The sequence below is a fragment of the Apis cerana genome, linkage group LG15, assembly GCF_029169275.1.
Source record: "Apis cerana isolate GH-2021 linkage group LG15, AcerK_1.0, whole genome shotgun sequence".
In the NCBI taxonomy this organism is placed as follows: Eukaryota; Metazoa; Arthropoda; class Insecta; order Hymenoptera; family Apidae; genus Apis; species Apis cerana.
Genome location: NC_083866.1, coordinates 9,288,250 through 9,314,276, shown reverse-complemented (window position 1 = coordinate 9,314,276; position 26,027 = coordinate 9,288,250). Strand labels below are relative to the sequence as shown.

Here is a 26,027-nt window from a genome sequence, read left to right as displayed (position 1 = left end):
TGAACTTATAAATCTCTAAATATTTATTACAAAATTAGAAATTATATATTTATAAGAATATAATAATATAATATATATATATTATTATATATATTAACATTGTGATACAATTATGTGCATATCTGATTTAATCTTTTGATGATGAAAGAAATTTAAATTGTATAAGCATATGATGCATGCAAAATTTTATAAAATAAATGAAATATTGCAAAGAATAATGTTTAAGAAAAAATATTATATATTAAAATCTTAAAAAATAAAAAAATTATTTAGAAAAATAATTTTATATGTAAATATGACATATATAATGTATGGAGAAATGAAAATACATTCTATTTATTAATATTGTTCACTGTTAAATGATTAAAATGACTATAATTTTTATTTTTATAAAATTACAAAAATATATATACATATTTTTTTTTATTAACATTTGTTTTTGAAAATAAATATTGATTTTTAATTTGAAAAAAAAGAAATCATTTCATATTTCACTTTCTTTTAACATAATTTTTAACATAGATATATATATATATAATCTTTAGATTTGATTTAAATAATGTAATCAAATACATAAAAGTGATTTTATTAAATTAAATATGAACATGATAATTCTCATCAAAATATAAACAATCTAATCTTAAAAAATCTTAATTCAAAAATTCATAAAATGAAAAGAATATCAAAAGATTTTATAGATTTATCAGGTATATATCTATAATATGTGCAATTTATAACATTTTTCATTTTCATTAATAAATCTTTGTGTAAATTAAAAAAAATTTTATTTAGTTTTTTCTCCAAAATTAAAAAAAAATAAAAAATGATTTGATTTTGTTAATTCATGTTTGTATATAAGTATATAAATTGTTTCATTAAACAATTTTTATTAATTTCATATAAATTTATTTTAACTAATTTTATATATATTTTTATATTTATATATTTATTTAAATTATATATTTAAATTATGTTATAAGAAATAATAGGATGAAATTATAATTATATTTTTTAAAATTTATAAATATTATAAATAATTTCTTTTTGGATTTTCCATTTTTTTATTTATATAAAATAATTCTAGAAAGATTAAAAATTGCTTCAATAATTTAATAATTAAAAATAAATATTTGAATAACTATCTTAATAAAGAAATTTATTTTAAAATAATCTTTTTTGAATTAAATTTAAAATATTTTAAAAGTTTGAATAATAAGAGAATATGTTTTAAAGTTTTTATAAATGAAATTATATATTTTATACTTTTATATAAGGAAAAATACAAGTAATAATCACTTTATATAAAAATAATTACTTTATAACATAATTACTTTATAAAAATATGCAATATAATTTTAAAAATATGCAATTTATATTAGATTGTGTAAAAAATAATCAATTTTTTAATAATCAAAAATTTTTTTTTTGATTATTATAATATTTGAACTTTTAAATATTCTCTTGGATTATTTTTTATATATAAGATATTTGAAATTTCTAAAGATATTTGAAAATTCTTAATGTTTTTCAAAAAACTTTATAATAGTATAATTTTTATTTTATTATTATACATTATATTAACAATAATAACTATGCATCATTTTATGTTTATTTGATTTTTCAATTTTTATTTAGAAGAATAATATTAAATGAATTAAATGAATTAAAAAAAAGACTATATTAAAATATTTCAAAATTAAATTAAATAAATATTATAATCAGTAACTAATATTTACCATGGAATTTTGTACGAAGGCATTTGTTTCTGTAGAAATCTCATGTGAACTAGAATTGTGTGGAAACATTGGGCTCAGTTCTTCTTTGGCAGGCAATGCATAGAAACCAAGATCTAAGACATATTTATGAATTTATTATTGCTTATTATAAATTATATTAATATTTGTATTAATAAAATTAATATAATTTTTTAAACATTTATTATATTAAATAGTACTTTTCATTTTACATTAATTTATTGCTATTTTAATTAAAAAAGTATACTGTTTAAAAAATATAAAATTTTGTTGTTTCTAGTTAATTCTAGTTAAAAGCACAATAAATTTTAGATTAAATTTTAAACAATATATTTAAAATATATTCTGAACATGTTATTTTTATTTTATAATTAAAACTTATTTATTAAATAATAGATATTACAAAATAAAATTACTTACCTTGTAAACTATCACTATCAATGTGCTCCTAGCTCCATGCCAGTGGAGATCTATAATAATGAAAAATTATTTTATTAAATTATTAATATAGTTATTAAATTAATATATTTGTATGTTTCACACAATTCAGTATAACTATATCTTTAAAATTAATATAAAAAAAAGTTATTAAAAAAAAAATCAGAACAATTACATAAAATTATGTTTCATATTTCTTTACTATTATTTTTCTCTTATATATTTTTGTTTATTAATAAATTTACAAAGTTTAACTTAATATATATCTTTTCTGAATAAAACTACATAATTCTTCTTGTATAAAACGATTCTTTGGATTATTCTATATAATAAAAGATATATAAAAATGTTATGATAATATAATAGTTTGCAAAATATCTTAATTTTAAATATATAATATGTTTAAATTCATATATGTATATATATTTCTAATTATAATTAGTATCAATAACATATAATTGTAATAATATAAAAAAAATAATTCTGGACAAAATAATGGACATTTAAAGGTATTAAGCTAATTAAACAATGAAATTATATTTTATGAAAACACAACAAAAGTAAGAAAATTAACTAAGAATTAAAAATAATTTTAAAAAATATTGTATTTGTGTTTTTATCTATTTATGATTATATTATAAAAATTATATAATAATAGCATTCTGCAAATAATTTATTTTGTAATTTTAAATAATTAAACATACATACACACATATATATATATATATATATATGAAAGAAATATAAATTAATTCTATAAATAATATATATTTCTATAGAAATAAAAATAATTATAATTCTTCTATATGTAATTATTAATATATTAATTATTTTTTTCAATAATTTTCTTTTTTATAGCAGATTTTTAATTTCTTATACAAAACTATTAATATATATAAAATATATATAAAAATAAGATAATTTATATTATTTATTATTTGAAATTATTTTAATATATTCATTTATGATATGTATGAATATTAGATTTGATATTAGATATACTTATAATATAATATGTTTATATTTCATATCAATATATTTTACTATTTGCAATTTGTTTATATAATAATCTCTATAAATTTATATGATTTTTTTATATTATATGATATACACATATATATATTTGTATATATATTCTGTACGCGCGCGAGCGCACGTGTGCGCGCGCATATATATATTTTTTGTTTTTAGAAATATTTCTGTATATTTATTAAATAAATAATATGATTAGCTTTAATTATTTTTTCTAATCTTATATAGTATAGTATAATATAGTATCTAATCATAGTATTTAATTTTTTCACAATTTATTTTCAAAAGTTAATTTTACTATACAATTTCACAATTTTATAATTCTACATCAAGTAAAATAATCATATGAGTATAATTCATAAAATTTATTTGTAAGACATTATCTATTTTATTATGAAACTTATTATTGCAAAAGAATCTATTGAGATTAGTAAGTTTTAATTTGTGATTTAAAATCATTAATAATAATATTAGTTTAATTGTATAAAATAGTTCTAATCATAAATTTATAAATGTATCATTTAAATTATGAATAAATTAATAATGACATATATATGAAATATTGATAATAAACTAAAGATTTTTCAATACACACACGCGCGCGCGCGCTCACGCGCACACACACACACACACACACACACACACAATTATGTTTCTGACTTATATTATTACAATAATTTCTTTTATTACAACAATTATTCATAGAATAATATAAATTTGTCAATCATCAAATAAAATATGGAGAGTTATATGCGCACATTATATCGTGAGTTAATTTATACGAATGAAATGTCGTAAATACACATTGAGCACCGAAATGAAAATCATAGTTTCGATCGATATTACCGTTTCACCAATACATTATGAATTTTGTAACTTCTTTCAAAATAAAAAAGAATATAATAACAAATTCAAATAAGTTCTACAACACTACCAAAATGCACAACTCACCAAATCTGTGCGTAATATAAGGTTAGATAACAAGTAGAAGGAGAACAAAATGAAGACGGAATTTGTACATTTCGCGGATAATTGTTATACACATATGTCTCATGTATACACATATACACACTGAATATAAAAATATTATACAAATATTGCAAAAAAAATTTTTAATCTATCCCAACTCGCATACATATATGTAAAACAATACATTAATAGATATTTCTAGCAACATAGGCGCCATATATTGTGCACAAGACGTATAGTCACGTAACGTATATGTGTATATATATGTGTGTGTACGCGCGCGCGCATATATAGGTAATGCGCGCTAAATGTATGCGTATTTTACACGCGCGCGCATGTGTTCAATACATATATACCAATTATATACATGTATATATATATATATATATACATTAATGTATATAATCTATATGCATATATATATATATATATATATGCGCATATATTTATCATTATACGTATTACTTATACGTAATATTGTAAATATATTCACATGTATGTATATATATATAATTTGTGTATGTGTATTCATGAAAGAACGTAAAATATAAAATGTAAAGAATTAAGAACAAAAAAGAAATTAACTGTTTTTTCTAAAATTTTTCAAGATATAAATAATAAAAATATAATTATAGTATTATCGATGATAAAATAAAATTCAAGAACTTACTTTTTATATTGGGTGCCCGAAGAAGATTTCAGTCTAGTCGAAGATATTTCGTTGGCGCACGAAACGGGCAGAGCGAGTACCGCTCTGCTGGTAGGCTATTCCCGCGAGCGGCGCTACTCTCCCGGATTTGGAAAGCTCGGTGTTGCTGATGCGCGTACCGAGACCCGATTCATAGTTGTACATATGAAAAGACCCTTTCACATTTCAGAATGAACAGTAAACAGATTTTAATATAAATAAATAAATTGAATAATAATTGATTTGAATAGATTAATTAAATATTTTTACTTATTTTTACTTATAATTGAATTTTATATTTACTTAAATAAAATTTAAATATATATTATTTAAAAAATAATATTTTATAAGATGATTTTTAAAGATTAATAAAAACTAATAAAAGAAATTATATATAGAATAGAATTATAATAGAATTGTTTAAAAATTATATATTATCAATATTTTTCCATATCAATATTTTTTATTATATAAAAAAACTATAACATTGCAAACATTTCACGTATTTTCTTTGTTTATATTTTATAAAGTATTGATTAAATATTTTATAATATTTAAATCTTAACTTATATATATTAAAACCAATGAATTAAATATTTTTAAGAAATAATTTTTTTATAAATTTTTTTTCCTTTGAGCTTTTACAATTGAAAAAATATTTATTCTTATGTAAAATTTATGTAACATCGAATTTTTGTTTGTTAAATCTTTTAATTTTTCAATAAAATGAAACTTCCATCATTCAAAAATTTTTACTTTTTTTTCTAAAAATTTAAGTTATTGAGATTTAATTGTTTATGTGTAAAATATCTTTATTATTATATTTTTTATAAAATAATAAATCACAGAAGAAGAAAATTTTAAAAATTTATAAAAACAGATGTTTTAAAATTTAAAAACTTTTTTTCTTAAAAAAATATATTTATTTATTATTTCAAAGTCGTTTAAATTTTAAATAAAATAACATATATGTTATTTTATTATTTTTATGATATAATGTAAGATGTATATTCAAAAACAAATTTAACAGTATATGATTCGTTGAAAAATAACCTCAAATAATATAAATAATATTTATATATTCTATATAAAATACGATTATATAAATAAATATTATATAAATCATACATATAAATAAAATTGAATGCACAGAATAAAATATTAATAATATAAATAGAATAAATAGAATAAATAGAAAAAATATTCGTTTTAAATCAAAAACGAATTGAAACTGTTATAATTAATTATTATATCACATATTTTTGGATTTTTTAAATTTGCAATCAATTTATATATTTAATAATATTAATAAATTTTGAAGTAGTAATAATATGTTTATTCTTATATAATTTTTTATTCTTTTATAATATTATAAATATGATAAAATTTGTTTTTTAAAAAAATAGAAACATATTTATACAATTATATTCATTTTAATTACATTTCATATTATAATATATATGTATAATAATATAATAAAAATAAATCATCTTATTCAAAAAAAAGTATTGATCTTGAAAATTCATTGAAAAAATATATGACTTTATAAATAAAATTTTAGATTATTTAATAAAAAGATTATTTCTAAAACAAAATATGTAATTATATTTTTTGAAAATAAATTAATAAAATAGATATTGAATATTCAATCTAATTTATATATGGATACATAAAATTGATAGATTATTTAAATATTATAAAAATTTAAGAATCACTATGGAAAGCTGCTCTTAAATCATACATACATATATATATATATAAAATTATTTAGAATAATGAAATAATAATTACATAATAGAAAATACATAATACAAAATTTATTATATTGCCATATATATATATATATATATATGCTCATGTACGTAAGATTCGAAAAGTATCAACTCAATAAATAGTATATAGATACATATATGTATATATGCAATCTTTACAATATACTAATATCTATAATATCTATATAATATGTGCTTTTCTTTTAGGCGCATTTCTATTTTTTTATTTTATTGCGAAAAATTTGTCAAAACTTATATTATAATTTATTATTAGATTTATATTTATATATATTTATGCATTTATATTCATTTATTTCTTATTTTCTGTCTTTTTATTTCGAGAACAAAATTATAATTCTTTTCTTATTTTTCCTCTCCCATTTTCGTTAAATATTTATAAACATACATTTATAAACATGTATTATAAAAAAAATATAATAATGTTGATCTTATCTTATTTCAATTAATTTTCTTATATTTATATAATTTTTTATCTTATTTCAATTAATTTTCTTATATTTTTAAAATATTCAATGAATATATTATTTTTTCTTTAAATATGCTTTATATTATATTTGTAATATTCACTAATATGATATATTTTTAAAAATCAAATAATAATTTCTTAATTATATATTTACTAATTCAAAATCTAATAATTATATTAGTAATTTATATAAAATAAAAATTAATATATATATATATTAAACATGTACATATATGTATATAAAATAGATAATTTTTTAAATTTATGTAAACATAAATTTAAATTTTCTCATCTATAATAATTTTTCTTCTAATTTATATTTAATCACATTGAAATATTTGTTTTATTATTATTATTATACAATAAATAAGAAAATAAAAATTAGATTCGAATATTTAAATTCGTTTCTATTGCTACATTAATCTAAACATAAATTGTAATATAAATAATTTTTTATTTAAATATAATTACAGTACAATTACATAATTTTTAAATTATCGCTCACTTATTACAATAATAATCTATAATTTAAAATTGCAATTTTTTTTATTATTAATATAAAAAGAATCATTTTTATTTATTTTTATTTATTGTAGTTTTGTGAATTTTTAAATATAGAATTTCCAATTTGCTAATGACTAATAATATAACATAAATTAAAAACATTTAAATTCATTTTCTTTAAAATTACATATATATATATTGTTGCGATATATCTATATAGACAAGTTTGCAATAATTACTTCCGGAAATATGGCAATTATTTAAAATAAGAAAAGAGAAAATATGAAATATATAAATATAAAATAGAAGAAGTATATTTTTTCACTCACTTATTCTTCATTTTGTATTAGAAAATAATGTTACAAAAATATCAAATGAAATAAAATGTGCTTTCTTCTTTATTTTTTTTTCAATTAAAATTTCCTTCAAATACTATTTTTATGTTTTATATGAAATAGTCTTTTAATTAGTTTTTGTGTTTTTCAAGAAAAATAATCAGATTAATATTGAAATCGATATTATTTTTAACAAATATAAATTGAGTAATATTTTTAAAACGCAATTTAAACGATAGCGTATATTATGATATGATAACTAGAAAAAATGATGTACTTAACCTATTAATATCAATATTAATACTTAGAATAACTAATGCTCTTAAAAAAAAGTTTTTTAATTTATCTAATTTATAATTATTGTTTTTATAATGTAATATATTAATGAAATTTTTTATATATTTATTAAAATCAAATTATTCTTTAATTCGTATTAATCTTATTTTTTAATAGATATTAATAAATAAATATTATTTGTATAAAAATAAATATATATTCTTATACAAATATATATATATATATATATATATATATATATTGCATTTAATTTAATTTTTAGAATTATATGTTTAATAAATTATATTTTATTTCAAGAAATACTTATAATATATTTTTAATATGTTACAAATTTATTAGAATTTATAAAATTTTGGTTAATCATATTATTGAAATATAGATTACTATTTATAAATGATTAAAAAAATGATTCAAATATAGTCACTTGAAAGATATTGATATAGATAATACATATAATGTCTGCAATGCAATTTGGAATTAATAGTTTTAACATAGAAAATTATAATATTTCTTATATAGTCTCATACTAATTTACATATAAAAAATATATTTAATAATTGACATTATTTGAAGTTAATAAATTACAGATATATTTTTCTTATCTCATCTATAAATATAAACAACTGGTATGAATATAAATATAATCATATCATCTATGTATATAAACAAATATTTTTTATTATATATTAAAGATATTCAATAAAATATTAAATTAACATGTATTATGATAAAATTTTTCAATGATTATTCTTATATATTTATTAATTAATTAATTAAATAATTTATTGCTTTATTACAAAAATTTATTTTAATTATTACTTAATATTTATGAAACAAAAAAAATTAGTTTAAAAAAATATCATTTTTATAAGAAATTTTTATTTGAATGAATTCACAAATTTACAATAAAATATATTCATCTAAATTCCTTTATTTTTAAGAATATATTATATATATTTAATAATGATATTATTTAAAATATTTTTATGCACATTAGTTATTTATTTCAAACACATTTTTAAACATTAATATAGATATAAATAATTATTAATAGAATGTAAGCTTTTAGAATTATATATATATTTATTTCACTCATTAATACGCCTATAAATTTTAGAATGCTTGTGAATTTAAAAAAAAAAAATAATTATTCACTATAATATAAAACAATTTATTTTGTAAGTCTTTATTAAAGTGGATAATATAGATTCAATATTAATTTTAAAATATTCTATATAATTAAAAATATTATAAATATTAAGCAAATAATTTATAAACAAGTGAAAACAGTTATCTCTTTATTAAATCTTGATTTACTAGGTTTTGAAATATAATAATAAATATTTTTAAATATATTTTAGATATTTTATTAATATTTGTATAATATAACAAAATCTTGTTTTTTATATTTCTCATTTATTCTAATCTCATTTTTAATATTTTCAAATAACGCATTTCAATTATATTATTTGTTTTTAATAGATTTTTAAGCTTTTACTTTTAAATTCCTATTTTATAACATTTATAACAATCAAGTAAAAATGAAAAAAGATTGAATATTAACATTTTCAAACATTAAATTATTGGCAGCATTAAATTATTTTATAACTATAAAAATAATAAATTATTATAATGTATTTTTATATATATATAATTTATTTATTTATTAATATAAAATAAATATTATATATATATTTTTTAAAGATTAAGTTTTGTAAGTTTTTTTAATAACAAAAAGGTCAATTGCTATTTTATGTAACAAGACCATTAAAAACTGAAATTCAATAAAAAAAAATATGATAAATTAGATTGCATATTTAAATTTTATTAAAAACATATTATTACTTTAAAATAGAATTGTATGGTGTGTCTAAAGCATTTATAGGGTTATATTTATATATATTATAATACAAATAACAAAATGTAACTTACCAGAGTATTATCAATCATAGAAAGTTTTTAAAATTAGATAGATCACAACACTTTCTTCATACGCTTTCAAAAACACATTTCGTTGTGAGCATAATATTATTTATTGAAAATACATCCCCATTGCTAGGCACGGAGTTTTTAAAGCTGTACTATTTTGCGAGCCACGTCATACAAAACAGATTGAAACTTCTCTATATTATAGCCGGATATTCTCTTTCAGATAAGAACGACATCTTGTACAGAAAAAGTAAAAATTATATATGTGGCGGATAACTTAAATAAAATTATTATTATGAATATAATATTACATAATATATAATATATTTTAAATAAATTTTACTTCATAAAAATAATTGAATAATGAATTTGAATATTAAAAAATAATAATGTAAATTAAATTATTTTATTCTTAAAATATAATTCAAATTATTTTATTATTCTTAGAATATCGAAATCAAAAAAGAATTATTTTATTGAATTAAATAATTATAAATTTTTATTTAATTATTAAATTTTTATTTAAATAGTATATATAATATTCTTATTTGAAGAATTAATTATTGATGAAATAACTATTTATTTTATTTAATATTTAAATGTTTCAAATAATTTTATAAATAACTTCTATTCTAATTATTGTCTATAATAAATTCAGATTATTTTTAAGAACAATATAAATGTAAATACTTACGTTAAACATTAAATATTATTTAATTTTTAAACCATTATCAACACGATATTAATTCTTGTGCTACGTTATGTTAATTAAACATTAATTCTTTTATATTAATTACTATTAAACCATTACATATAGAAATGATATATACTATGCAACTATGCAATGATAATTATGCAATAGTGATTGAAATATATAAATAATAAGTCAAATTTCAATTTATAAAATTTTATACACTGAAAATTAAGGTTTTATTTAATTTTTAAAAATTTAATTTTTTAATTTATTTTACTTTAAGAGAAAATATATAAAAATATATTAAATAATGGATAAAATTTTAAAATATATAAAACATTAGAATAATTATTTGTATATATATCAAGTTGATATGTATATATATATAATAATCAAAATTGTAGTAATCAAATTGAAAACATATATAAACACAAAATATATTTATTTCATATTTTTATCTAAAAAAATTGTTTTATTTTTTTAATATAAATAATTAAATGAATGGAAGATTTTAATATGCTATGCATATATTTATATGCGCGCGCGCGCGCATATATAACACCATACACGCATGCATATTTGCACGTACAAAATGTTTTAATAGTTGTTTAAAGAAAATTTGTCATGAAAATAAGGTCTTATTTTTTAAATATGAAAAATAGATATCACCCATCTTATGTATTTACTAACTATGCAATATCTAAAATGGCGAAGTACTGGGTGATTGTTTCTTTCGCTAAATAGGTTATACAATACAATTGTAATTGGCAGAAATAATAACAAAATAATTTGATTCGATAGAATTATAAAAGGGTATTATGATTACGTTGAAATAATTTGTATTTGTGCAACATCTTAATGTTCTAATAATAAAAAAAAAAACACGTGGATAATGGCTGAAAATGTCGTTCAGTGCGATGATGATTTTGTACATTCCATCAAGACATTACTCTGGGGTAATAATATTAAAAAAGATGTTTTTAAACGGTGGGCTCAAGGTAAGTTTATATTTTTTTTTTTTTTTATAATGAAATTCATATTATTTATATTAAATTATTAAATATAATTAAATATTGTAATAAAATTTTGTAATAAATAAATGTTTTTGATTTTATTTATTTATAAGGAATGAAATGATATTTAATAAATTTGATGTTTTATAAAAAATATAATTATAAATAATCACTGCTATAAGACTTATATTAAGCACTTATTAATATGTTTTTATATTTGATATATTTATTAATATGATAAATGTTTAATAATATTCTAAATGGCATTATAAATTGATTGTTAATAATTATATATTCCTGTCATAAAATACATAAAATTTTGTCAAATATATGTGTAATAAAATAATAATATCAATTTTTATGTTATTAATTATATATTTTAAGTTAAGTAATATTATTTTTCTTTGAATATTTTTGAAAATTAATATAAATTAATAAATTTTTAAAATATTAAAAATATAAGTTTTAATCTCAATAATATATTTTAATCTCAAAATATTACTTTATCAGAAATTATAAATATATATTATATTTTGATCTTTTTTGCAGTCAAAAAATAAAGTTTTCAATATTTTACTTGGAATACACATATTCCATATTATTTATATTATTTATATTATAAACATATATTATTTATATTACCTATATTAATCCATCAATTTTATTATATAACTAGCAATTACATTGATATATGATTATAAATTTATAAAATCAATAAAACTTATATAAATTTATATGTAAAAAATATTAAATTTTACATATTAATAATTTTTTAATTAATAAATATTTAAAATTAAGATGATTTTTAGAATACTAATTTAGTTTGGCTATTTCAATTTTAGAAGCATTTATTTATTTATTAATATTATATAATTAATAATCATTATTATTAATTAAATAATATATTAATAAATAAAATATTAATTATTTACTTTCTTTTTAAAATAAATGGACGATATAGAGATTTCATACCCAATTATAAATTAATAATATGTTGAAATAAAATTAATTATTAATTATTAATTATAAATAATTAATATATTGAAATAAAAGTGATTTACTATGTAAGTGATAACTTTATATTAACTATAATTATATTATTATTATCTATTATTATATTATCTATTATTATATTATCTATTATTATAAAAGATCAAAGCTTTTTAAATGAAATTATAAAATTTATAGATTTCATTTTATTAATTATTAATTATTAATTTATTTACTATTAATATTAAATTGTCATAATATATTAATAATATATATAAAGCAATGTTTTAGTTTGTATTATCATTTTGCTTTGTTTTAATTTTTCTATATATTATATCATATATAATATATATATATCTCTTACTATATATAATATTATATTTCTTTAAAATTTTTGTTTATTATAAAACTCAATTACCAATTATATAATAAATTTTAAATATTGCTAAATTTAATAAATGAATTGAAAAAATTTTTTTTTAATAATTTTTAAATAATATTTTATATTTAGTATAAAAAATGTATAAAACAATTTCAATACTATATTTTAAATAATTCAGTAATTATTTAATTTTTTTAATTTTTATTTTATATTTTTTATTACAAATATTTTATACAAAGATTTGGAAATATTATTATACAAAATATTAAAATATATTGTTTATTTAAAAACATATAAATATAAATGAAATGGAAAAATAATTATAGAATTCTAAAGAATATATGATTCATTTGATTTTGGAAAATAAAAAAATTTATAAAGACAATGTTTAAATTTTTTAATGAAAATTTATTTTTTTTTTATCATATTTTTTTATAATATTGCTAAAATTTTTCTTTTTTTTTCTAAAATGTTTTTAAAACATTAAATATGTATATATATATATATCTTATACAAATCAATTTCAAAATATGAATTTTCAAATTTAATGCAATATTGGAACTAGTGCTGCTTGATATACAATTTGAGATAATTGCTCAATATAAAATAAATAGTATTTTAAAAATTTATTTTACTATTAAATATAAGAATATGTAGTAAAAAACATTTATTTTATATTAATTTTACAATTTTACAATTTTAATTTGAATTTTTTTTATATTTTTTATATTTTTAATAAAAGATATTTAATCAATCTTATTTATAATATATACATATATATGCATAAAATGAATGAAAATCATTCCTTAATTATAATATAAATTATAAATAATGACATTAAAAATTGATATAAACAGTAATTAATATTTTAATATATATATTGTATTATAATTGTATTTATAAGTATTTTAATATCAACATGGATTCATATTAATTTACAAATAATAATTTAAAATTCATATTAAAAATTGAAATTTTTAAATAATTTAACTTATTGTTTTATATTTGTTTCTATTGTTTTAGGATTTTATTTTAGTCCTGATGAGCCAACAGCATTGATACAAACAGAAGGTGGTCCTTGTGCAGTAATAGCTCCTGTCCAAGCCTTTATTTTAAAGGAATTATTATCAGAAACTGATGTTTCAACTTGGAAAAATATAAATTTAGATACATGTTATCAACTCCTTGTACGAGCTTCTATAGAAATTTTGAAACAGGCAGCTGGGGAAAAAGTTCCAAAATTTTGTATTGTTTTCATGGATTGTAAATTTTCAAATGAAGACAATGTAAGGAAGGCCAAATGGGTGGAGAAAATACCAGAAATTGAAAACCGTGAAACAGAAATAAATGTAGCAAATAATGAAAATCAAGAAACAAAAAAAAAAATATTATTGATGGAAATGAATGAAGAATGCAGAAGTGTAGATTCCGATCTTTTTCATTCTCAATTGAGGTAAGAAAACTTGCCAATTATTTATATTTTACCAATAACTTTGAATACAAATTGAAAATATATTTAATTTAAAAAATACATTTTAATTTAATTTTAAATTTTTTATTAATGTAAAATTGACCTATCATATAATTGTAAAAATTAATTATATTTTTATCATTAGGAAAAAAACTAAATGTTTTTTATAAATGGCAAAAAAAAATCATAAAAAAATAAATATCTGCCTTATTTATTTATTGTAAAAAACTTTTAAGGATAATTTATTATTTCAAAAAGCTTGATGGTGAAAATAATGTTTTCTCAAGATCATTATTATTTTTTAAATGAAAATCTATTTTTGTTTTTCAATGTCATTACAGAAAAAAAAAAATTTAACGATTTTAATCATTATATCTTTCTGATTTGAAATATTTAATTCTAAAGATATATAAATTTTTTTGAATATTTACAATGTATATAGAATTATAAATTTATTTACATATTGATATTATACACATATAAATATAAACAATTTATGTTTATGATCCATATGATATCGAAAAAAAATTCAAAATTCCATTTATAAAAAAACAATGACTTTTACATCTCATGAAAAAATGATTTTGAAAAAAAATTTATTATATTGTATCTTTTGCAATATTATTTTGTCTTTTGTGAATTTTTTTCATATAATATCAAATAAATCTAAACCTCTTTAAGTGATTTCATTTAATTACTTCATTCTATATTTATTTTATATTTTCTATATTTTTCTATATTCTATATTTTCAAGTAATTTGAAGTAGAACATAAAATCTAATATTTATTGTAATGATGAATTCTCTTTTTTAGACTTTTTACAACTAATACCTCTGAACATGTGGAAGAATTTTTTTTAGAGAGGTTAGAGATGTTAAAAGATCGATATGGAATTTTGTTGCTTCTTTATAGTATAATTGTTACAAAAGGTGTAACTGAAATTCGTTCAGAAATGTCTGATCCATTAGAATCAATGATTGATTCAACATATGGCTATGGAAATCAGAGTCTTATAAATTTAATGCTTACGGGAAGAGCAGTCAGTCATGTATGGGATCACGATCAAGATATTGGAGGATTGAGTAAGATATTTTTATATTTTATTTTATATTTTTATATTTTATTTTTATATTTTATATTATATTACATGTGGATTTGACTAGATAACAAATTTTATTTAATAAAAAATTTAGCTGATATATTGAAATAGAATAAATAAATATATATTCTCTTTCTTTATCTTTAAATGTTTAGGTTTTCATTCACACTTCAAAATTTATGATTATGAATTTATTAATTACAATAATTTGAAAATAAATAAAGAAAAAGTAAAAAAAATCTTGAATACATAAATTATTTGATTTTTTATGAAAAAGAATTTAATGTAAGTGTAATTTATATATATGCATATGAGCATATTTTATTCTTTGTCAATTTGCTCTATTTGTTTAATGATGTTTTAATTTAATGTTGTAATTTAATAATACACAAATCAATCTTCGATTTTTTTTAGATCATTTTATATAGACAATATTATATATATTATATATTATAAAATAATTTAATAGAATAGTAGAAAAGTAATTAATTTATAATTATTTTTAAAAAAATATAATAATTACAATAATGTGATAATATAGTAAATTTTTCTTTATTTTGATAAATATTTCCTTATTTTTATAACAAAAACTATATTTATATTATATATATATATATATTATATATATATATATATATATTACATATTTACAATAATTATATATTATATATATTATATATTATTACAATAATTACATATTTCATTAGTTAATAATAATAAAATATGATTTATTTTAAAAAAAACTTATATATTAAATTGATATGAAGAATAAAATTTACACAGAATAATGAGAATTTGATTTGTAAAGAAAAAAGTATATATATTTATTTCTTGTTTGTAATAATAATAAAAAAAATTGTATAATTAAAAATGTATAAATATATAATCATTATAACGTAAAATGAATATGATCTTGAAAAGATAAACTTAAAATTTTTTTTAGTTTAAATTCTGCTATATATAGTAAATATAAGTATAATAAAATAGGTTTTTTCAATATTTTTGAGTGCATTATTAAATTATATTTTATGGTAAATTTTTTATATTATTAATATTAAAAAATATATAAATTTCAGAATTACGAGGAATAGATACACAAAATGCAATAGGATTTCTTGCACTTCTTGAACATTTGTGTTATTGTGAAGTAGGAACTTTTTTAAAATCTCCATCAAATCCTATTTGGGTGTTGGGTTCAGAAACTCATTTGACTGTTCTATTTTCTACTGAAAAAAAACTTGTGAGTCCTGAAACACCTGCGGATCAAGCAAAAAGAGTTTTTAGAAAATTTGATCCAGAAGGAAATGATTTTATTCCTGCTAATTTGTTACAAGATGTTCTTGCTGAACTTGGATTAGTTACAGACTCAGATTAGTAAGTATTAATTATAAGATATATATTATTATATATTATTATTATATTTAATTATTTTAAATTTATATCTATGATTGGACAGAAAAATGAAATATTTATTATTTTTAAAATATATATTTGAGTTTATGCATTGATTGAATTTTAGGATATTTATGATAGAATCTATTATAATTTATCACTTAAGTAATTAATAAGATAGAACTTTATATAATTATTTATTTTTAAAAATGAAAATATGTGATTTCATTTTATTTTATAATCAAAAATATACTTTCATATTAATATGTTTTATAATATGTTTTCATATATCTTCTTTTCAAAATTTCAATCTTTATAGAAAATAATCCTATTGTAATAATTCTAAAATATATTTATATTAATAAATACTATATTTTTAACATATTATATAAATAAATTATAAAATTATGGTCAATTTGCATATTTCTAACTCATAAATATGATATGATAAAAATGACTATAAAATTCTTAAAATCATAAATATAATGAATAATTTTTGTATAATCTATATTAAATTGTTTTTTTAAAAATTATAAGCATTAAAAATTAATGGAATCTGTCAGAATCCAAGATAAATAAAAATTCATTATGTTTATAAAATTATAAATAGATATCTTTTTAAATGACAAATTTGAAAAGAGATTTTATTTTTAACAATATTTTTTATTGAATTGAATAATGATTCTTTTTAATAAGTAACATAATTTATATATGTAATTATTTTTAAAGCACTCATAAATATTGATTTTATTGATCATGTTCATTCATATCCCAATTCATAATTTTAGTCAATCAATGATTTCTATTTATTTTTCCTTTATTATTCTTTTCATGTCATATTTCTATATATTATACATTGTTTTCCTATTTGTAGTAATCTTAAAGAAGAAAATAATATAATTCGCAATAATTTTTACATTAAAGTATTTAGATTTAATGTTAAGATTAAAATAAAAAATTTTATTTTAAGTTGTTTAACCATATCATAATTAATTTCGATATATTTCCGAATAATAAATTATATTATTATTGTTAAATATTATAAATAATTGCTTATTAATATTATGGTAAGGATTTGATAAAAGTGTTATTTCGATTATATATATATTAATTATAATTTATTATAATTTTAATTTATCATACTATATATATTTATTTTATTTTTTTTTAAATAAAAATTAAATAAATATAAATAAAATAATTTAAATAAATATTAAATAAAAAAGATGGATAAATAAGAAATAATCTGCTTTTAAATAGATATATATATACAATACATTTAAAGTTATATTATATTCTTATAAAATAAATTTCTTATTAAATTTTTTATTATATTCTTAATTGTTTTAATCTCATTTGACATTTCTCAAAACAAAAATATCTTTTCAGTTTTTTAATAAACATTATCTAATTCTTATAAAAATATATAGTTCCATTTTGCTATAATTTTCTCATAAATTGTTTAATAAACATAACTATTAAATTATTTTATAACTATAAATTATTTTATTTTTATAACATATTTTTATAAGTTGTATGTATTATATATATTAACACATTACCCATTATTACTAAATTTTTAATAAAATAATATCGAATATATATTATTTTTTTTTTGCTACATTTTAGCAATATATGTGTATAATCAAACTATATGACACAAATCACACAAAATTCTTGTAGGCTCTCAATATTAGGTTTTCACTAATTTTTTATTTATTTTTTCTGTAAAATTTAATTTAAAAAATATAGAAAAAAGAGGAAAATTGCATCACAATTACAGATTCACAAAATTCTTTAGTAGCAAGTAATAAAAGAAAAATATCAATATGTATTTTAGTAATTAAAATTAATTTGTAATAAAATCACGAAAGTAAATGTTTCGAAAATCGCTCCTTGAATTCATCAAAAATGAAGAGAATGACACTGAATAAACACTAAATAAAAATGAAATAAATGAAATAAAAAAAAAGGATAATGAATGTATTTCTATGAAAATATTTTCAAAATTAGTAGAAATAATTTTTTATTGCAATTTGTTTTTATTACAGTGTCAATGTAATGAAGAAAAAATTGGATAGTGAAAATTTGGGAATTATTTTACGTACTAATTTCATGGATGAATTCTTCCCTGAAGAGCCGCGAACGTGCCCAGATACATTTCCGTTGTATCATTATAATGGTCTACAATATAGCAATCCAGAAAATAAAGTGATATATCATAAAGGTCAAGCGGTATTATTGGAATGTACTATCAAGGGTATTATGGAAAGTAATCCTATGTTAACAGTACTTCAAACAAAATGGCCCAGAATTGAAATTCAATGGGATATTGGTCAGAATCCGAGCCTTAATTAATAAATTCTGCTGATGTTTTATTTTTAACAATACTATTAGAATTGTTATGCAAGAAAATAAATAACAAAACTATAAAAGAGCTTAAGGTGTACTTAAATTTAACAAACGAAATCTTATATTTGGAAGTATTTAACAAAAATCTTCAGAAAAAGAATTAATAAGATTTCTTTTCTGGATATATATTTAAAGTAGAATTTTACTTATAAATGGTAATATTCAATGATTTTAATATACTATAATAATTTGATGTTAATATCTCTAATCATCAAGATTAAAAATTATATTTATTCGTTCTTTTATAGACGAAATTAAATTTAAATATATTTTAAGCGATATTTTAGAAATAATTATCTAATAACATATTATTAAAAATTTGCAATATAAACATCGAGTTGATAAAATATTAATTTTAACATAAAGAAATTGAAAATTATTTGATGTCAAAATAAAGAGAAGTTAAATTAAATTTATTCATAAATGAAAGAGGAAAAAATATGTGAATTTTGCTTATAAACAATATATAACAGAGAAAAATAATAACGAAAATGTAGTAAGAAAAATATGTGAATATTCATATTAAAAATGTAATAAAAAGTAGTGTAAAGAGAAAAACAATCTAAAAGGAAGTAAGAAAATAAAATTTTAGGCAATGTACAAATCTATGTAAATCGCATCAATGGCTAAATATGTAGTTAGATCGAAGTTATAATCTAGTCATTAGATCGACATACTAATAATATTTTCACTTTCCTCCCATTTCTTTTTTTTTTTTTTTTACATATATTATAAGGAAACGCGTGATTAATTTCGTTTTAATTTTGCAAAAACTATGTATACATAATATCTTAAATGGATAAGGCACATTGTACAAAACAAGAAGAGAAAAACATTTGAGTGTATTGAATTTCTTAAAAAGAATTTATAAATACAATTCAACATTGAATTATATTAGCAACAAAACAAATCAGGTTATGTTTTAATTTTTTTCATATCTCAATTTGATTTTTTGAAAATACAATTCTTTTTATGCGTATATGTTTATGACTATACATGTTTATACAGACATAAACTTATAATTATATCTTATGTATTTACTGTAATTAGAATAATTAAAACAAATATCCAAATGTCAACTTCTTTTAGAAACTTATGTGTTATAAACATAATGAATAATAAAATTAAAAATAAAACAATGATAAAAACAAAAAAATGTGTATATATTTTATAAAAATTTTGCAATCGAATTTATGCATAGATAATATTAATTATATCATTTTAAACGTATATTACGATATTGTTATTTCATTTTTATAAGAATTTTTAATTAGTACTTTCTTATTAATAAATACATATATGTATGTTTTTAAAATAATACATTCTATACATTTAGAAAGTTACATTATTATCTGAAATATTTTTAAATATTTTGAATTAAGAATTTTATTTTTAAAAAAAAACATACAAAATTGATTAAAGATTAATAATTGTTCAGGAATGTTTTTTTGAATATTTTAATGTATAGCTAAAAGATTACTAGCTGAATTTAACTAACTATATTTAAAAATAAAAATATTATATACATATAATCATAAAATTTCTTAATTATTTTACATGCAATTAATAATTTAATTTATTTTCTAATTACAATTTTAAGATGCTTATGAATTAAAAGAACGGAATTTAAAGAGGAAAGATTATAAAATAAGAATATATACTTTTTTTTTTTTCAAAATTTTTTAGATTTGGACTGGAAATTCAAGTTTGAGAATAAGATAAATATATTTCTTATAAAAAATTTATTTTACTTCAACGAAATAAAGAATTCATTAAATCATTTATAGATAAAATCAAAAAAAAAAAAAGAAACATTCATATTCACGTTTAATAGATAAATATATAAAGATTTTCATGAAAATTTACATAAGTTTAAAAATTTTTATTTTTGAAATATCATGCAAAAAAAGTAATCGATCTAAGATATATGAATACGTGTATTTCTATAAAAAAAAAATCTAAAAATAAGAAAAAGTCATGATTATTTACATCTCGTATGTTTAGATATGATCGAAAAAGATAACATATATAAATAAAGTATAAATATTGCACGTAATAAATAAGTATTTATTATTTGATTCGGTTAGTCATGCAGTCATATTTACGATTTCTATTTCTTTCATTCGTTCAGAAGTTCCAGTTGTATTAAATCGTGCTACATATCTTGACCAAATATATATTTTTAAAATTTTTTTTTATCTAAGAAATTTTAAACATTATTTGTTCAAGTAAATACGTTGATTTTTCTGAAATAAAAAGTTTAATAATTTTTAATTTATTGAATTTATTCAATTGTATACATTCTTTTTTCTTAAAATAATTTATATAATAATATAATAATTAAACAAATTTTATTTAATATTTATAAATTATATTTATTTCATAATATATTATAGTTCGAAAAATTTATTTTGTAAGTATAATTTTATATTTATTTTAATTGTGTAATTTTTAAAATAAATTAAATAAATTTTTTTACCTTAGAATTTTATAAGATATGAAAGAAATATCATTTTTTGATGAAAATTTAAAAAATAAAAAAATAAATGGTATCACAAAGAAAAATATTTCTGATAATCAACAAGAAATTGTGATATCATTTTCTGTTCAAAAGGAATGTAATGATGATGAATTGGAAAAAAATTATCAGTTGATAGTTGGTAAAATACTTAATGGACGTGATACGATTATAATTACTAAGGAAAACCAATTAATGGATTTAATTAGTGGTGCTGTTAACACGACTGATCAATATTATTTACTTGAGAATACATTTAATGTGGTATCATTTACACTAAATTTACAATATTGTTCGCATGTAAAATATCATGCAACAATGGTAAAAAAGATTCCATTAAGCATAGTTGAAGATCTCACAAGCAGTACTGAATTTTTGTTTGGAAATCTATGGTTTCTTATTTTGCCTAATAATGCTGATATTAATCAATGTGATAAATATGTGATTGATGATATATATAAACTTTCAACATATATCAATCAATTACCTCTTCTGTATTTTGAAGTAGTTGCTTCACCCGCAATGTATGATGGTCTTGAAATTTTATGGTTTAAACCTGATGAAAATATCTATCAAAAAGAAATTAATTCTCTGTTTGAAAATTAATTTTACTTCTTTTAATAACTACTTTATAGATAATAAATATGTTTTAAAAAATAATAAATCGAATATTTTGAAAAAATATTTTTCTTTGTTTTTTGTTATTTATTATTTTATCTTTTTATATTTTCATTTTTCTCAATGTTATATATTTTTGATAATTATATCAGATTAAAAATCATATGAAAAAGATCTTTTGAAATAGAGAACATTTGAGATATTACATATAATAGCTAAATAGATATTCATTTTTAATTTATAATTTATAATCTTATTTTCAATTATTTATTTCTACTAAAAGTATTCAAATACAATAATAATTTTTGTAAAAAAAAACAATAACATATTTATCTTATTATAAATTGCGTCATTCCTTGCAATCGTTTTCTGAGTGTGTAAATTTTCCAGAACATATAGATAAGGAGAAGAAATAGAAAAAAAGATAGAAGTAAAGTAAAAATATTGAAATCACACCATCTCTAAAATACTGTAAATAAAATATGGAAAGAATAGTAAATATAAAAAGAAATATGGATATAAAGAAAAAAAATTGTCTTCAGTATTATCTTTAATAGAATATTAAAGATATTTCTTTAAAAGTAGTTTTCAAAAAATTGATCTTTAATTATTTATTCTCTTTTATTGAAGAAATTTTTGATATTTAAGAGATGACAAAAATCAATTTATATTCTATCTCTATTCTTTTTCTATTATTTATTATTTTTTTATGTATATTTCATTTATAGCATTTTGATAGCATATTTTTATTCTATTTGTTTTTTCTTATCATTTCCTCTTTTTATCTAAATTTATAAATTTGTCAGACGATATATAAAATATCAATTGAAATCTAAATTTAAATGAAAAAAATGATAGTGTGATGGAAATAGAGCTATTGAATTTTCAAATATTTTTTAATTTTCTTATAAAAAATTTATAATTATATATATTTATAATTATTATTTTTATAATGATAATTAGTGATATCTGTTATATATTTTTAATTAATTTTAATAAATTAATAATTAAATAAAAGTAAGTATATTAAAAGAAATTCAGAAAAAAAGAAATTGAATTTAATTTATAAAAAATGAATCTAATTTTTTTATAATAAAAAATCAATTGTATTCTTTTATTTTTTTAATTTAAATAATTTATTCTTAAATTTAATTATACATATAGTAATTTATTATATGTATCTATAAAATAATATATGTATATATTTTTAATGTCTTTTATCAGAATTACAATTAAAATAAACTTTTTTATATTGTTTAGATTAGATTAGATATATAAAATTTAATTTTGTATGATATTATAAATCAAATTTCCAATATTATTTATTAATATATTATAAATATTAATTTTTTATATAATAAATAAGATTTTAAATTTATTTTATTATGGACATTTGAAACTAATTTTTTATGAATACAATTCTATTCTTGTTTTATAAACTTATAAATCAAATGTTAGATATGCGAAGATGAACAAAACAATTATATTCTTTCTTATTTATATATGTACATATATATATATATATATATATATATAATATAAATAAAATTATTTTTCTTTACCCCACTCTTCTGAAACATATTTTAATAAATCTGTAAGATTTTCAAATTCAGTTCTACTTTGAGGAGGATCATTTTTTGGTATTTTTGGTAAAATATTTCCAGCTTTTAATCGAAATTCTTTAGCATTAGTAGCTCCAGATAATTTCCAAATTCCATAAAAAAGTATACTACAACCACTAATTGCCCATGCAGAACCCCATAATAGAGCTCTTGTAGCAAGTGCTGCACCAGATTCTTGAAGACCTTTTCCTCCCATAAATCCAATATCAAAATGTTTATTATCCTGTTTCTTAACTGATGATAGAGCATTAAAAAAACCGATCATAGCAGAAATTCCTGCTATTCCAGTCAAGAATAATGTTTCTGAAAAAAAAATTCATAATATTGATATTATTAAAACAAAGTAATATAAAATTTAAAATATATTATATTATTATTATATTATTATTATTATTATATTACAGTTAAAAAAATATAGATTATATATAATTTCATATTTTATTATAGAAATAAATTAAATTCATATCTTTTATTTTAAATGAAATATGAATTTAAAATTATTTTATATTTTTTTAATAAATTAAAAAAATATAAATTTTTTATTTTATTATATACATTTATAATTACAATAAAATTACAATCAAATAAATAAATATAAATAATAAAAAGTATATGTTCTTTTCAATTTATATAATTTTAAATAAAATTATTAAATTACGAAATAAAATTAATTTAAGCACATACTTACCATATAACATTTCTTTTCTTTTCTTTGTATCTTGCTTTCTATTTACTTCTGACATGATTATTGTTTTAAATTATATTATTTTTCGTTTAATTATTAATACATCATATTATTGAAAAAATAACATTTGAAAAAAATTCAAATAATACAGAATGTTGAACTTTGTTATACTTTGTTATATATTATCTGTTTCTTCACTGTTTATTATATAAATTTTTTAAAAATATATAAAATTTTTATCAAATAATTTATTAATTATTATTTTTTATATTTAAATAATAATAATTGTTATAACCTTTATCACATTTCTTCATAAAAAATTAAAGTAAAATTTCTAAAAAGAATATTGAAATTTTTTATTTTTTTTTTATACATTTCATAAATTCAATATGTAAATCATTTTTAATGTATAAAATTCAAAAATAGCGATCATAATTATTAAAATTCAATGATTCAAAAATAATTTTTATTCAAGATTGTAATTTGGATATTTTTACGAGTTACATGATGCCATATTGAACTTTTATCCAATCCAATATAATTGGATAATAAAAGCACCAGTGCGCCAAATTCAAATTATTTAGAATAGAAAATTCATATACATTATAATTTAAAAATTCAAATTGAATAATATATTAATTCAACATTTGTAAAACAATTAAATAATGAGCATTTTCAATAACAATCAACTTCAAAGATTTAGATTTTATTTTATATAAATATCAAAATTGAGAAAAAATCATAGTCTCAATATATTAATCTGTACATATAACAAAATACATCGATTTTTTTAAAACATCGATATATTGTTTTCATTCATATATGTAATGTATAATTGTAATTATACATTACATATATATACAGTGTATAATTATAATACAATACATAATACAATATAATACAATATATAACTATTGCAATTCAAT

At 16.6% G+C, this 26,027-nt stretch overlaps 3 protein-coding genes across 10 annotated transcripts in view; 1 reads left to right on the top strand and 2 right to left on the bottom strand.

The window, feature by feature from the left end:
- LOC107997380 (protein Gawky) overlaps positions 1 to 11,052 on the bottom strand; it is a 41,192-nt gene extending 30,140 nt beyond the window's left edge. For 3 of the 7 annotated variants that reach the window (XM_062086151.1, XM_062086155.1, XM_062086156.1), the window contains exons 1-5: positions 10,900 to 11,051; positions 10,209 to 10,441; positions 4,864 to 5,057; positions 2,175 to 2,224; positions 1,737 to 1,849 (exon numbers count right to left, since the gene is read on the bottom strand). In XM_062086151.1, coding sequence (XP_061942135.1) covers positions 1,737 to 1,805 — 69 coding nt within the window. In that variant the 5' untranslated portion in view covers positions 1,806 to 1,849; positions 2,175 to 2,224; positions 4,864 to 5,057; positions 10,209 to 10,441; positions 10,900 to 11,051. Of the gene's footprint in view, positions 1 to 1,736; positions 1,850 to 2,174; positions 2,225 to 4,175; positions 4,556 to 4,863; positions 5,058 to 10,208; positions 10,442 to 10,899 lie in introns of those variants that run through there. The other 4 variants (XM_062086157.1, XM_062086154.1, XM_062086153.1 and 1 more) reach the window with 3 other exon arrangements.
- A 277-nt stretch (positions 11,053 to 11,329) lies between these two features.
- LOC107997450 (ubiquitin carboxyl-terminal hydrolase MINDY-3 homolog) lies at positions 11,330 to 20,814 on the top strand. Its single transcript, XM_017056056.3, has 5 exons — positions 11,330 to 11,897; positions 14,308 to 14,737; positions 15,569 to 15,837; positions 16,931 to 17,228; positions 19,298 to 20,814. Exons 1-5 carry the CDS (start codon positions 11,792 to 11,794, stop codon positions 19,602 to 19,604), a joined length of 1,410 nt encoding a protein of 469 aa, XP_016911545.1. The 5' UTR covers positions 11,330 to 11,791; the 3' UTR covers positions 19,605 to 20,814.
- Positions 20,815 to 22,142: 1,328 nt separating this feature from the next.
- Positions 22,143 to 25,635, bottom strand: LOC133667428 (transmembrane protein 242). Of its 2 annotated transcripts, XM_062086148.1 has the most exons (3): positions 25,397 to 25,619; positions 25,105 to 25,298; positions 22,143 to 24,719 (listed from the first exon to the last, which is right to left on the bottom strand). In XM_062086148.1, the coding sequence occupies exons 2-3, from the start codon at positions 25,157 to 25,159 to the stop codon at positions 24,343 to 24,345; spliced, it is 432 nt and encodes a 143-aa protein (XP_061942132.1). In that variant the 5' UTR covers positions 25,160 to 25,298; positions 25,397 to 25,619; the 3' UTR covers positions 22,143 to 24,342. The 2 variants fall into 2 exon arrangements, with proteins under 2 accessions (XP_061942132.1, XP_061942131.1); XM_062086147.1 differs by having other exon boundaries at positions 25,105 to 25,635.
- Between the last annotated feature and the right edge of the window lie 392 nt (positions 25,636 to 26,027).

Excerpts from the sequence above, each read along its gene's own strand:
- LOC107997450 (XM_017056056.3), top strand. The coding sequence starts at position 11,792 with ATGGCTGAAAATGTCGTTCAGTGCGATGATGATTTTGTACATTCCATC. Across the intron at positions 14,738-15,568 it reads CTTTTTCATTCTCAATTGAG|ACTTTTTACAACTAATACCT; the intron begins GTAAGAAAACTT and ends TCTCTTTTTTAG. Across the intron at positions 15,838-16,930 it reads TCAAGATATTGGAGGATTGA|AATTACGAGGAATAGATACA; the intron begins GTAAGATATTTT and ends TATAAATTTCAG.
- LOC133667428 (XM_062086147.1), bottom strand. The coding sequence starts at position 25,159 with ATGTCAGAAGTAAATAGAAAGCAAGATACAAAGAAAAGAAAAGAAATG. Across the intron at positions 24,720-25,104 it reads AAGAAAAGAAATGTTATATG|AAACATTATTCTTGACTGGA; the intron begins GTAAGTATGTGC and ends TTTTTTTTTCAG.